We start from the raw sequence: 13,776 nt of genomic DNA on the forward strand, positions 1-13,776 counted from the left end.
TTAGGTTTTACACATTTATACTTTAGTGTCTTGATAGATATGGTTACCTTGACCTAGAAGTAATGCCACCATTTCTTCATGTCCTTCTCGAGCTGCTTCCATCAGTGGTGTATAACCTTCATCATTGACCTCTTCCAGGCTAGCTCCTCTTTCAATAAGTAAAGCTGCAAGTTCCACATGCCCACCACATGCAGCCAAAGTTAATGGTGACTCAAATGAATCAGCAGGCATGTTCACTTGGGCACCGCTGTCAAGAAGTAACCTAGCTACTTCAACATGGCCATCCTAATCATAATACAATTTAAAAAATTAAATCAGCACCATTAAAAAAATCTTGGAAAACCTGAAGCTTTTTCAATTACTATACACTGAAGTTTATCTATTTCCACTCAAATAGGAATAGATCTACATTTAATAGTTGAGTAAATCAGCATTTATTATGCACTGCCTATATTCTGTTAACATAGAAGAGGGAAATAGAGATTGAAAATATAAAATAAGTAGAAACATGATACCTTCGATCAAGAAGCTTATTTACCATTAGAAAAAAAAAAAAAAAAAAACAGTAAGTATGTGAAATAAGAGACTATAGTGAGACCACAGATAATATCAACACTGTATGGTACAAACTTAAATGCTAAAAGGATAAAGTTTAGAGAGGGAAAGAAGAATTTTCATAAGAATCTTTAAGGATAAGCAAACTTTTGATTAGTTAGAAAAAAATGCAACCCTTTTTGGAGAAGTGGGGGAAGGATACATGCTGTGTTAGGTGAACACAATGTGTACATGGTACTTTCTGTATTGCTCATCATCCCAGTACCAGTGAAATTAAGAAAAGGGCCAGGTGTGGTGGCTCACGCCTGTAATCCCAGGACTTTGGGTGGCTGAGGCAGGAGGATTGCTTGAGCCCAGGAATTTGAGACAGGCCTGGGCAAAATGGTGAGATCTCATTTCTACAAAAAACACAAAAATTATCCAGAGGTGGTGGTATGCACTTGTCCCAGCTACTCAAGAGGCTGAGGAGGAAGGATCATTTGAGCTTAGCAAGTTGAGGCTGTAGTCAGCCACGATTATGTCACTGCACTCCAGCTTGAGAAAAGAGTGAGACCCTGTCTCAAAAATGAATAAAAAAAGAAAATTCTATATTCTGTCTCCTTTACTGGTCACTTTTTCCCACTCCTTTCTTAATTACTGGCAACTTCAAGGCCCTCTTTTCCCTTCTTTTTGTCCTTCAATAATTTTTTTCCATCTACATGTTATCTCCCAGACATATTCTTTCAAACATACCATGCCCATTTTTGCCTCCATGCTTGTCACACTACACAACTTTAATGTCTTACTACTTTTTTTTCTTTTTCAATTTGTAGAGAAGAATCTAATGTCTTACTAGTTTGATTACTTTGCTATTTCTTCAGTGCTGAATATTCTTCCTTAACAGTGAACTCCTACATTTCCTTTAAATCCGAGTTTAAAAACTCAGTATTATAGCAAGTCTTTCACATGTCTGGCCCCTACTAATACCTTTCACTTACAATATTTACTTCCAGTGCATGTTGGCTAGATCTACAGATTATTCCATTTTAATTTCTTAATCTACACACAGGCTGTTTCCTCAGTAAGGAGTGGCAAGAATGATTAAATTTCCTTATGATGGGGAACTTTTAAAACTGTTATTGTTAATACTATTAATGTGTTTTATACCCATTATCCCATTTAATCCTCACAACTCCAGGGAAAGATATTTTTCTCACTTTACAGATGAAGAACTCAAAAGCTTAGAAAAACTTTTATTTGTTACAAAAATAATTTGCTAAAGCAAACACTAAGATGGCAATAAGGAAAACAACAGATAACTCAGGTCTTATATGGCTACCTAATATTTTTAAAACTAGTAAATAAAATTTAACATCCTTTCAATAATTATTCTCTGAAGGGGAGATGAGACAAGAAACTTCAGATTCTTTTGGGGCCCTTTCTACCGTTAGCATGTTCCCCTCATAAATTTTTCTATAATATTTTGATCCACTTCTGTGTCATAAATCATAAACTAAGACACAAAGGTTTAAGAGTACTGTTATGAGCCATTCCCGAATACAAACTCTAAAATACAGCTCTTCAAAAGACAATCTAGGGCTCAGAAAAGACCATGAGAGAGGGGAAATTATGTAACACAAATTATGCTCTACTTTAAAATTTTTGTTTAGTCTATTTATTGGTTTGAGGTATGTTATGCTTATTAATAATGTACATACTCTGAATTATATTTCCTTTTTTCTTTTTTTTTAACATTTTTTGAATAGACAGGGTGTCTTGGTATGTTGGCCAGGCTGGTCTTGAACTGCTGGCCTCCATTTTAATTTGTTAATCCAATCCTCCCACCTTGGTCTCCCAAAATGCTGAGATTACAGTCGTAAGCTAGCAAGCCTGGCCATATTTTCCTTTTTCATATCCTCAGCCAATCTTTACAAGAGTCACTTTGGTGACGACAACTATATAAAACCAGTATAGCTATGTGAGCCTAAGAAAATGCAGGTAGCACTGTAAAGCTTCAGAAAATAACTTTAATAGAAGTTAATTTTGTACAACTGATTCAATAAGGTTCTGACAAACAGAATCGTAGCACCCATTGAAAAGGCATTCATTGTATACTACTCTGTCTCTCCCTGGTTAATATATAAACATATTTCGCATATTTCACTAATCTTACCATGCAAGCCTCCATTAGAGCAGTGTGCATTTCATCTGTTTTATGCTCTTGATCCGCGCCTGCTTCCAAAAGAAATCGCACCATCTCTAAGTGTCCTAAACCAAAAGTGTACAAGATTACTTAAAAATATTTTATTATTCCAAAATAATTTTTAAAATTATAATATTTTGAAAAGTTATATTTAACTTACAGCATTAAATTTATAAGCATAATAAAGTCAACTAGAAGCTACCCTTAACTGTAGAACACAAATTACACAAGTGATCTTGCTGTTCTACCCCTTATTCTACTGCCCTAGAAACTGCTGCTACTAGAGTCCCTGCTGGAGGTGAACAAAGATGCCATTAAAATCCAACACCCAAAATGTTCCCTCTACAACCTTTTAAGAGCCCAGGTATGTTATAGTTATTTTATTTATGCTATGGAATAAATCAGTTTTCATGAACTAGTAGCCTGAGATAATGATCAGTCAAGTTATTTCTGTGAGAAAATGTATTTAAAGTTCCAATACCTAACTCAGAAACATTTTAGGAAAAACATGCTTATAAACTGGGAACTGTATGTATAAAAATATTCTTCAAACCACACCATTTAATTTATATTTATATATTTAATTATAACATAAACATGTACACACATTTATGTAGTTTCTTTTTTTATATGCAGTTTCAAATAAACCATATACTTCAGTTCAGATAAAGATACCATATAAGTGGTTAAAAAGCAGAAGACAAATTATAATTTAAAAAAGACTCAGATTCTATGCAAAAAACAATAGAAAAATTATTTATTTTTTTCCAGCTTTATTTAGAATCAGCTACAATCAATTCTTATTCAACTGGGATGCAGGAGAAGGACAGATAGTGAAGTCACAGGTAAACAGTTAAACAAAATTTACTTCGGTGAGTAAGTGTAGTATCTGCCATGTCTTGTATTTGCCAACTACCTACCATCCCTTTTTCTCTCTGTGATTCTCCCCTCCCCAAAACCCACATTAGTGCTTAGTCTCAGCCTGACTTCCCTCTCTTCCCCAACTCCTCCTTGTCAGTCTACATCATACGAAACCTCACCAGAAACAGAGGAAGGGAAAGGGGTCCATGGATACCTGGAAGTAGTAGAGATGTTCTCCACCAGCTCAGTTCGCTATCCAGCTTCTAATTAAAGCCTGCAAGCCCCAACCTCAGATGCCCCTTTTGGATAGCAGGGTGGGGCTACAAGCAAAGGGGAGAGGGGAGAGGAGTTACATGCAGCCCCATCTCAAAGCTCTCTGGCCAGCAGGGACTCAGTAGTGAAATGCAGCCAGTACTGGGTTCAAAAGTATTTGTGAGAAGGGGAGAGAGCCACCCAATCAGCCCACCCCAAGGCTCACCTCCTCTCCTCCCAATGAAGATCAGCCTCTGCTTAACTGTAAACAGGGTTGGGGAAGGGAACTAAGGGACCTCAGTTGTGCTCCCTATCTGAAAATCTATTAACATGAGATAATCAAAAGCACTTTATAAATAAACTATATTTTTCAAATTTAAGTTACATTTTAGTCAATTAATCCAAATATATAAGGATTATTTTCATGTTTATAAATGAAATTATTCCAAAAGGCATCACACAACCTTGGCTACTCTTATATAGAACAAAACAACACTAGGGCCAGAACTAGGGTGAGGAAATCAAAGCACAGGGTGCAAAATTTAAGGAGCCACTCACATGTAAGCTTGTGCAAGTGAAAGGTTAGTCACTGAGAATGAGTGCCTCCTTAAATTTTTTACTAGGTTTTGCAAAAGCTTGTTCTTGATGCCTAGGGGTCAAGAATTTATGATGTAAATAATATGGGACAACTATATAGATATATGGCATAAAACACAGAATTGAATGGCTAAACACAAAATTGCATGACTTTTTTTTTTTTTTTTTATAAAAACTTTCTTTTTTTTCTTTTTTGAGACGGAGTCTCGCTGTCGCCCAGGCTGGAGTGCAGTGGCCGGATCTCAGCTCACTGCAAGCTCCGCCTCCCAGGTTTACACCATTCTCCTGCCTCAGCCTCCCGAGTAGCTGGGACTACAGGCGCCTGCCACCTCACCCGGCTAGTTTTTTGTATTTTTTTTTAGTAGAGACGGGGTTTCACTGTGTTAGCCAGGATGGTCTTGATCTCCTGACCTCGTAATCCGCCCGTCTCGGCCTCCCAAAGTGCTGGGATTACAGGCTTGAGCCACCGCACCTGGCCCAAAAAAACTGTCTTAATAAAAGATTTTCTTAATTTACTTTCTTAAAAAGTAAAACATCTTACTTTACAGCCATTTATCTGCCATATATGTGGAGTCTAAAAAATGTTCAGCTCTGTGGCCGTGTTTTAACAATCTAGAATATAGAACAGTAATTATCTACAGACCAAACATCTTTCCAGGCAACTGTCCAGCCCTGCCAAAGGAGGGCATTTTCTGTACTATCAATATTTTCAGGTTCATTGACATCATTTAAAATACCATGTACCCCTTCATACCAAGCAAAATCTTCTCGACATGAAAGCTATTATACAGTTCATATTAAAAGAACTGTTTCTGATAAAATTAGATCAATTAATACTCATTTTTCAGTGACAATGTTTATAATGTTAAATCTATATTTTTAAAATTTAAATAGTAACAAACTGAAACACTGTAAACACTTAACATTTTAATTACATACTATATACTATTATGTTTTATTTTTTAATTTAAAAACAAGATCACATAAAATAATTACAATTCACATGTTTAAAAACTTTGTTTCAAGAAAGGTTTATACTGTACCTTTGTAACAAGCTAAGGTAAGGGCACTCTCTTTAAATTCATTGGAATGCGTATTAATGCCAGCCCCATTTTCTAGCAGCAATCTGGCTACCTCCACATGTCCAGCACTTCCAGCTTCCATAAGAGGGGTATGACCATTTTCATTATGGTCCTCAATACTAGCACCGGATTCCAAGAGCACCTTTACAACATCTACATAGCCTCCAGCGCAAGCATATGTAAGTGCTGTATTGCCTATTTTAATTAGGAAAAATAAAATATATTAACATAAAATACCAAAATAAATCAAAGTGCTAATTTACATTAAGAAAATGGAAACGAAAGACTATAACCATAATAAATATTAAATTACACATACATATATGTAAATATATATCTATATATAAAATTCCTTTCCTACTGCATTTTTTCTTTCTGAAATCAACTCCCTATTCTCCTTCTCCATTTAAAACCAAAGTCAAATACATGTGGAAAATCATATACACTTATCCGATTGGAGAGTTGTAAAAGAACTGGGCAAGTCTGCCCTGGAGCTAAGTTTTACCTTAAGATGAGAAAAAAGTTGTTTGTTTTAATGATTATCAGAGAAATGCTTCACAAGTTTTTTTTTTTATTTAATGTTTCTAACTTAAAATTATTCATCATATGCATACCTTATACTATACCTTTTAATCATATATGTTTTCATTACAACTTCAAATACTAGTTAACTGATCAAATTCAAATTTCTATATCTGGAATTGAATTCAATAATTTCTAAAACTTTTCTGCTGATAAAAATTTCCCATATTACAAGAAAAATCAACCTTCTGGGTAAAACAAGAGTTTTTAAAAATACCTTTAAATCAGAACATGATCTTAAAAAACATTTAATAAATTTGAAAAATCTGCACGAAGGAATGCACAAAATATTTCCATGAAATTTTAGAAATTTTACACAAATCTATCTAGGCCCAAATTTGAAAATACATATATATATGTATATTTTAGACTAAAGTGATGCTATTCTTCAGGACACAATGTTTTCACAATACTTTTTCTATGGGCCACAATTTAGTAACAGTAGGAAACAATGAACTATTCTTTTGTTCCACAACCTTTTGTTCTCCGTATCTTCCCATTCCTCTCCTAAAAAACTGGACACATGGGTTTGAGCACTACAGCCCACACCTCTCAATTTCCAAGAGAGTGGTCCGTCTAACTGGGTCAGTGTTTTACTTTTATCTTAAAGAGCCTTAAAAGGCCAATTGCCCTCATAAACAAAACAGGAAGAATATCATTCAGAATATATTCTATATACTTCAAAATTCATACACAGATGTATGAGAATATGTAGCACATCTAAGAAATAAGACAACTGAAAAATTAGCACTAAACATCACCTTCATGCGAAACCACTACTACCAAATGATGTTACTACTTAGCAAAACTGAAAAAGAAATATGCATGACCTGTTGAAGACTGTGCATTAACATCTGCTTTATGAGCTAGCAGCAACTTCACAATTTTGACATGTCCTCCATTAGCAGCAGCCATTAAAGGTGTAATGTCACCTTTGATTCCCCTATCTTCCACATTTGCATGCATTGCCAACAAAACCTTATGAGAGAAAAATAGTTTAAAAAGATATTAAGAAATGATAATCATCAAAAAATTTTGAACGTATGTATTTATATAATGTCTACCTAGTTGTAGTAAAAGAGCTTTAGCACACAAAATTTATCTAACAAAACTATTTGTTGAAATAATCCAAATGGTTGGAAAGATTTATTTTATTATTTCCTTAGTAAGCAAGCCAGTTTTATAAAAAACAACAAATAAGCTTTATTTTGATAATACGAACCTGTGCAAGCTCATAGTATCCAGCAGAACAAGCTAAGCAAAGGAGGCTCTCCCCTTCCTCTGTGTGTTCATTTACACTTCGCCCTTCAATAAGTAACTTTCGCACAGCATTTACATCTCCTTCTGAACAGGCTTCTGCCAAACTGCGGCTATTAGGGAAAGAATATCACAATACCAGAATATAAGAATATTAAAAAATTGCACAGCGTAAATATTGTTTTTGGTTGTTTTGTTTTTTGCTGTTTAGAAACAGAGTCTTGCTCTGTCACCCAGGAGTGGGTACAGTGATGCAATCAGCTCACTGCAGCCTTAAACTCCTGGCCTCAAGCACTAGGATTACAGATGTGAACAACCACACCCAGCCAGAGTATTGGATATTTATGTCAAATCTCTATAGTTATATGGTTTGGCTCTATGTCCCCACCCAAATCTCATGTTGAATTGTAATCACCAGTGTTGGGGGAGGGACCTGGTGGGAGGTGATTAGATCATGGCAGCAGATTTCCCCCTTGCTGTTCTCATGATAATGAGGGAGTTCTCATGAGATCTGGTTGTTTAAAAGATCTTTGCTCTCTTTCTCTCTCCTGCTGCACTATGGTAAGACATGCTTGCTTCCCCTTTGCCTTCCACCATGATTGTAAGGTTTCTGAGACCTCCCCGCTATGCTTCCTGTACAGCCTGTGGAACTTTGAGTCAATTAAACCTCTTCTCTTCATAAATTATCCAGTCTCAGGTAGTTCTTTATAGCAGAGTGAGAATAGGCTAATGCTAACCTTAGTGCTCAACAAGGATGGTTATTTCAGTATGATTCATAACAAAAAAGCCAAAGATGATTGAATTCACTGAGTTTTTTACAATCTACATATCAATGGCACTGAATTAAAATTATCAATATTCCAAAATGTTTTCAGTTATGCAACTGAAGGATAAAGTCTAATTTACTGGTAAGTGAAGAAAGAACATAAAATTTTAAAACATAAAAGTTTATAGAAATCACACACAAATAACAGGTCATAATTATACTTCTTTTGTTTCGTCAGTAGAAAATTTTTTATAAAATTTAATTAAAAAGTAAAAACTGGGCAAAACTTCTACTAATTGTAAAGATCTATGTGAGTCCTTCCATCAAGTAAAGGGAAATCAGACAGAAAAGATGGGAGAATGTAATACTAATAAATGAATAACTGATGAGCCTTTTTTGGTTTTGGTTTTGGAAGTATTTACTCATACAATCAAATTTTGGGAGAAGTTTCAAATCCAGGCAAAGAAAAAGCTGAACTCAAGCAAAATGAGAGTGGAAAAAGTGGAGTAACAAGACATTAAACTGAGAGAAAAGTGTATGCCCCAATAAACTTACCAAAACAATTCCAATTGTAGACATTTCTAAAGATTCTCACTTTTGTATAAAATAATCCTAAAACTAAATCCAGGGCTGTTAATATTCTTTTTATTTCAAATATAACTCAATTCTTTTATTATTCTCTTAAAATATGGCCCTTTCAATTCAAATACTAAAGGCACCTACAGATAATCACTTTTCTATACCTCTGTTATTACCATCACTCAGATTTAAGACCAACATCTTTGTCTCAGATACGGCAAAGCCTCCTAACCAGTCTCCTTGCCTTCACACTACTTGCTCTCCTTCAGGCTCTTTTCAACAAGGCAACCAGAGAGATCTTCTGTAAAGGAAAGTAGCACATGTTGGCCGGGCGCGGTGGCTCATGCCTGTAATCCCAGCACTTTGGGAGGCTGAGGCGGGGAGATCATGAGGTCAGGAGATCGAGTGATCTGGCTAACACAGTGAAACTCCGTCTCTACTAAAAATACAAAAAAATTAGCTGGGCATGGCAGTGTTTGCCTATAGTCCCAGCTACTTGGGAGGCTGAGGCAGGAGAACAGCTTGAACCCACCAGGCAGAGGTTGCAGTGAGCCAGGATGGCACCACTGCACTCCAGCTTGGGTGACAGAGCGAGACTTTGTCTCAAAAAAAAAAAAGAAAAGAAAAGTAGAACACGTCATTCCTCTACTCAGAACCCTCCACTGGCCTATAATGTCACTCACAGTAAAAGCCGAAATCCTTACAAGATTTGCCCTGTGGCAGGTATTCCTCTTCCCTTTTACTTCTCTGGCTTTATCTCCTACTCTCTCACCCTTATTCCTTCCACTTTGGCCACATTGGTCTTCTTGCTATTCATCACATACGCTAAATAAGCTCCAACCTCCAAATATTTGCATTTGCTCTTCCTGTGCCAAGACAGCTCCTCTCTCAGACATGTCTCACTCTCTTCCCTATTTCAGGTCTTTCCTAGAAAGCCATCATTTTAAGTGAGGATGTCCTTGACCATGCTATTAAAAAATGTAACATGACCTCTGCTATGGTTTATTTTGTCCTCTCCAAAAGTCATGTGAAATTTAATCCCAAATGTGGCAATATTGAGAGGTAGGGCCTTTAAGACGTGACTGAGTCATGGGGGCTTTGTCTTCATGAATCGGTTAACCCATTCATGAATTAATGGATTAATGGGTAAATGAATTAATTAGTTATCATGGAGTGAGACTGGGTAGGCTTTATAAAGGAAGAGAAACCTGAACTAGCACACTTAGCCTACTTGCCATGTGATGGCCTGTGCTGCCTCAGGACTCTGCAGAGAGTCCCTGCCAGCAAGAAGGCTCTCACCAAATGCAGCCCCTTGACCATGGACTTCTCTCAGCCTCCATAAATGTAAGAAATAATTCCTTTTCTTGCCCAGTTTCAGGAATCCTGTTACAAGCAACAGAAAATGAACTAAGATAACCTCCAATCCAACCACTGCCTTAGTACTTTCCTTTAAATTTTTCCCATAGTTATTATTTTATTATGTGCCATACTATATATTTTATTTACATGTTAATTATATTTTCCCCTTACAAAAAGTGAAGGTCTCAACCAGTACTAAATAAATTTGTCTTTTAAACATCTCTTCTGATTTCCTATTTCACAGGACACTGACAGTCCCTAGACTCAATGCTCTCTATAATTTTTAAGCATGTTTAGGACAAATCCTTCCCGTAAGACATTTCCTGTATAAGTGCGTACCTTTTCTCTCTTTCAAAGTAGTCTCTGTCTCTTTCACTTATTTATGCATATACCCTAATCTACATTATCATTTGAATTTTTCATACTATTTCCACGTGTGTATACCAGCTTTAAAACAACCTTAGAGGATCTACTCTAGTAACAGCTGAACTTAAGAACTTGTGGGCAAAGGGTATATTAAGCCTCGCACATGGCACTGTCCTTAACTAATATAAAAATGTGGCACACAGTACTCACTGCACATAAGTCTATCATCTTTCTCAAACTTTGTTGAATAAATATAATTGTCACAAATATGTTCTATTTTTTTCTGTTAAATTCCAGTATTTTCAATGCAAAATAATCTGTGACTTTTTATTTTTGTATTCTATTTCCTGCTTTAACTGGTTTTAGTATACCCTTCATGGTGTTTTTAATTTTCTCTCTTGCCAATCTTAGCAGGCACCACATTAAAAAATATTTGGAGATAACCAATAATATTTTAGGCTAGTAAAACCGAACATTTACTATGGAATAGAAACCGAGGTTAACTGAAGAAGGGAGTTAACCTACGAGAAGAATGGTAAAAGCAAGTTAATACAGACACAAAAATCTAGATGAATGAACACTAATAAAGAGCCAAGAGAAACAGCAAATTCATGACCTTGTTAATACTATATAACCTCTCTTTTATACTCTTAAAAATGTTGTATGAAAACACCGATAGACAAAAGAGAATTCTTAAATGCTATAATTTACTCTCTAAACCCAAATACAACAGAATATTCAGATGTTCTCAATTGTTTTAAGGCAATTGCTAAAATAAATAAAATGGCTTCATTTTATTAGAGGAGGCAAAAAGAAGCCACCAAGGGTTGAAAATGGTAACATGTATTAATGATTCTTTTCTAGCTGCTTCCTTGAACTATCTATCCATTTTTCTTGTCACTCTTTTTTTTTTTTTGGAGACGGAATTTCGCTCTTGTTGCCCAGGCTAAAGTGCAATGGTGCAATCTCGGCTCACCAAAACCTCCACCTCCCAGGTTCAAGCGATTCTCCCGCCTCAGCCTCCCGAGTAGCTGGAATTGCAGGCATGCGCCACCACACCTGGCTAATTTTTGTATTTTAATAGAGACGGGGTTTCTCCATGTTGGTCAGGCTGGTCTTGAACTCCTGAACTCAGGTGATCCTCCTGTCTTGGCCTCCAAAGTGTTGAGATTGCAGGCGTGAGCCACCGCGCCTGGCTTCCATTTTTTAATATACATCCATAATTGTGTTTATATATGAGATGGTGTGATTTTTATTGGATAACATCTTCAGAACAGCTTAAAATGTCATGTCACAAAACATTTACTGAGCCCTTACTAACTGTAAAGTACTATCTGTATACAAGGAATTATAGGATATAAAATAATAAAGTCCCTGGACTCACATTCAAGTTACAGGAACTAGATCTACGACTTCCTTTAAGACTTCATAAAGCAAATAAACAAATAAAAGCCTCACCCTTTAAAATGTTCAGAACTATGCAAATGAACTGGAAAATGGCCTAATTGTAAAACATTTACTTGTCACCAACACATTAAAAAAAAGAAATCTAAATAAGCAAAAAGTCTTTTATAACATATTGACTAGGCCTCAGTCTTGCAGTCAGAAAGACACTGGTGCTCTCCCACTTATTATCTATTTGATCTTAAGTTACTCACCTCTCTAACTTTTTATCTGTAAAATGAGAGTAAAAACAAAATCTATACCTTATAAAGTTTTTGTGAATCTAAATAAGACATCAGATGTCAAGTGGTTAACACAGTGCCAGCCAGGCACAAAATAAATGCTCAGTAAATGTTAGCTATTTGCTATTATTTTTAAGAAAATGAATTCATACTGGTTGCAGCAAAAATGTACTTACTTGTCCGACTGCCCTGCATTTGCTGTGCTTTCAGCTCTCATACGGGTAAGTGCAGCAGCAGCTTCATCCAACGCACAACTAACAGACGATGTCAACCTCCGGAGTACTTCAGGATCTGCAAAGGCTTTACCATCAGCCGTGGACAATTTGCCTATTCCTATTATTTTATTTTCGCACCAATATGGACACACCCAAAAGGGAGAAACAAAGCAAAATTCAAGTTACTTAAAGCTACACTGTGTATGTTAACAAATAACCTCCAAATGGTAGAGTAGACATATATATCGGCTGCCCAGCATCTTTTGAGGAATCACTCTTCACCAGTTTTCTAATAATCTTATTTATTCCGTGTGGTTCATAGGTACTTGATCCTGTGACCCTCTGGTGCCAGAAATGGGTCTTTAGCCTATGATGGGACAATTAGGCTCTGTCATATCTTTGAGAGAACGTATATTCAAAGGTTGCTAAATTGGTAAGATGTGAGTCATAAGCTATTTAGCCACTTTTGTCACCACATACAGAAAAAGACTGCCCAAAATAAAGTCAACATAGAGGAGAACAGAGACACAGAAAGAGAAGGGGACAGAGTCCTGATAAAATTATTTTTGACTCATTGACGCCAGTAGTGCCAGAAGCTAGCAACATCTCTATGATTGGTAAATGTCTACATTTTATTTTTTTTAATTAATATTATTTTTTTTTTCGAGACAGGATTTTATTCTGTCACCCAAGCTGGAGTACAGTGGCATAGTCATAGTTCACTGCAGTCTTGAACTCTTGGGCTCAAGTGATCTGCCCAACTCAGCCTCCCAGTAGCTGGAACTATAGGCTCACACTGCCACACTAGGCTAACTTTTCTTCTTCTTTTTTTTTATTTAGACAGGGTCTCGCTCTGTTACCCAGGCTGGGTGCATGGCACGATTACAGTTTACTGCAGCCTCATCATCCTGGGTTCAAAATCTTCCTGTCTCAGGCTCCCAAGTAGCTGGGACTACAGGTGTGTACTACCATGCTTGGTTAATTATTTTACTTTTTGGAGGAATCGGGGTCCCACTGCATTGACAAGGCTGGTCTCGAACTCCTGGGCATAAGGAATCCTCCTGCCTCAGCATCCTAAAGTACTGAGATTATAGGTGTGAGCCACCACAGCAGGACACCCAGCTAATTTTTAAACTTTCTTGTAGAGGTAGGGTCTCATTATGTTGTGTAGGGTAGTTTAGATCTCCTAATCTCAAGTGATCCTCCCACCTCAGCCTCCCAAAGTGCTCCCAATTACAGGTGTAAACCACTGCATCGGACCAATGTCCATTTTTGCTTAAAAATGTTTACTAGGCTATCACCTGTGAACAAAATATGGCCTAAAAAGGCATTCTAGACTATATATAAAAATAAGCTATAAATGAGTTATGTCTACAACTTACCACATATTCTTAAATCATCTGAAAGTACTAATCTGAAAACCATTCAGAACTGCAAA

General features: G+C 36.4%; 1 protein-coding gene across 4 annotated transcripts in view; it reads right to left on the reverse strand.

Moving 5' to 3' along the window:
- Nucleotides 1-12,456, reverse strand: part of LOC115895737 (ankyrin repeat domain-containing protein 17-like) — a 39,635-nt gene extending 27,179 nt beyond the window's left edge. For all 4 annotated transcript variants that reach the window (XM_030926356.1, XM_030926355.1, XM_030926354.1 and 1 more), the window contains exons 1-6: nucleotides 12,300-12,456; nucleotides 7,334-7,481; nucleotides 6,942-7,089; nucleotides 5,491-5,724; nucleotides 2,708-2,802; nucleotides 48-285 (exon numbers count right to left, since the gene is read on the reverse strand). In XM_030926356.1, the coding sequence (XP_030782216.1) occupies nucleotides 48-285; nucleotides 2,708-2,802; nucleotides 5,491-5,724; nucleotides 6,942-7,089; nucleotides 7,334-7,481; nucleotides 12,300-12,340 (904 nt within the window). In that variant the 5' untranslated portion in view covers nucleotides 12,341-12,456. The remainder of the gene's footprint in view (nucleotides 1-47; nucleotides 286-2,707; nucleotides 2,803-5,490; nucleotides 5,725-6,941; nucleotides 7,090-7,333; nucleotides 7,482-12,299) is intronic.
- Nucleotides 12,457-13,776: the final 1,320 nt, after the last annotated feature.

The sequence above is a fragment of the Rhinopithecus roxellana genome, unplaced genomic scaffold, assembly GCF_007565055.1.
Source record: "Rhinopithecus roxellana isolate Shanxi Qingling unplaced genomic scaffold, ASM756505v1 contig2015, whole genome shotgun sequence".
Taxonomy (NCBI): domain Eukaryota; kingdom Metazoa; phylum Chordata; class Mammalia; order Primates; family Cercopithecidae; genus Rhinopithecus; species Rhinopithecus roxellana.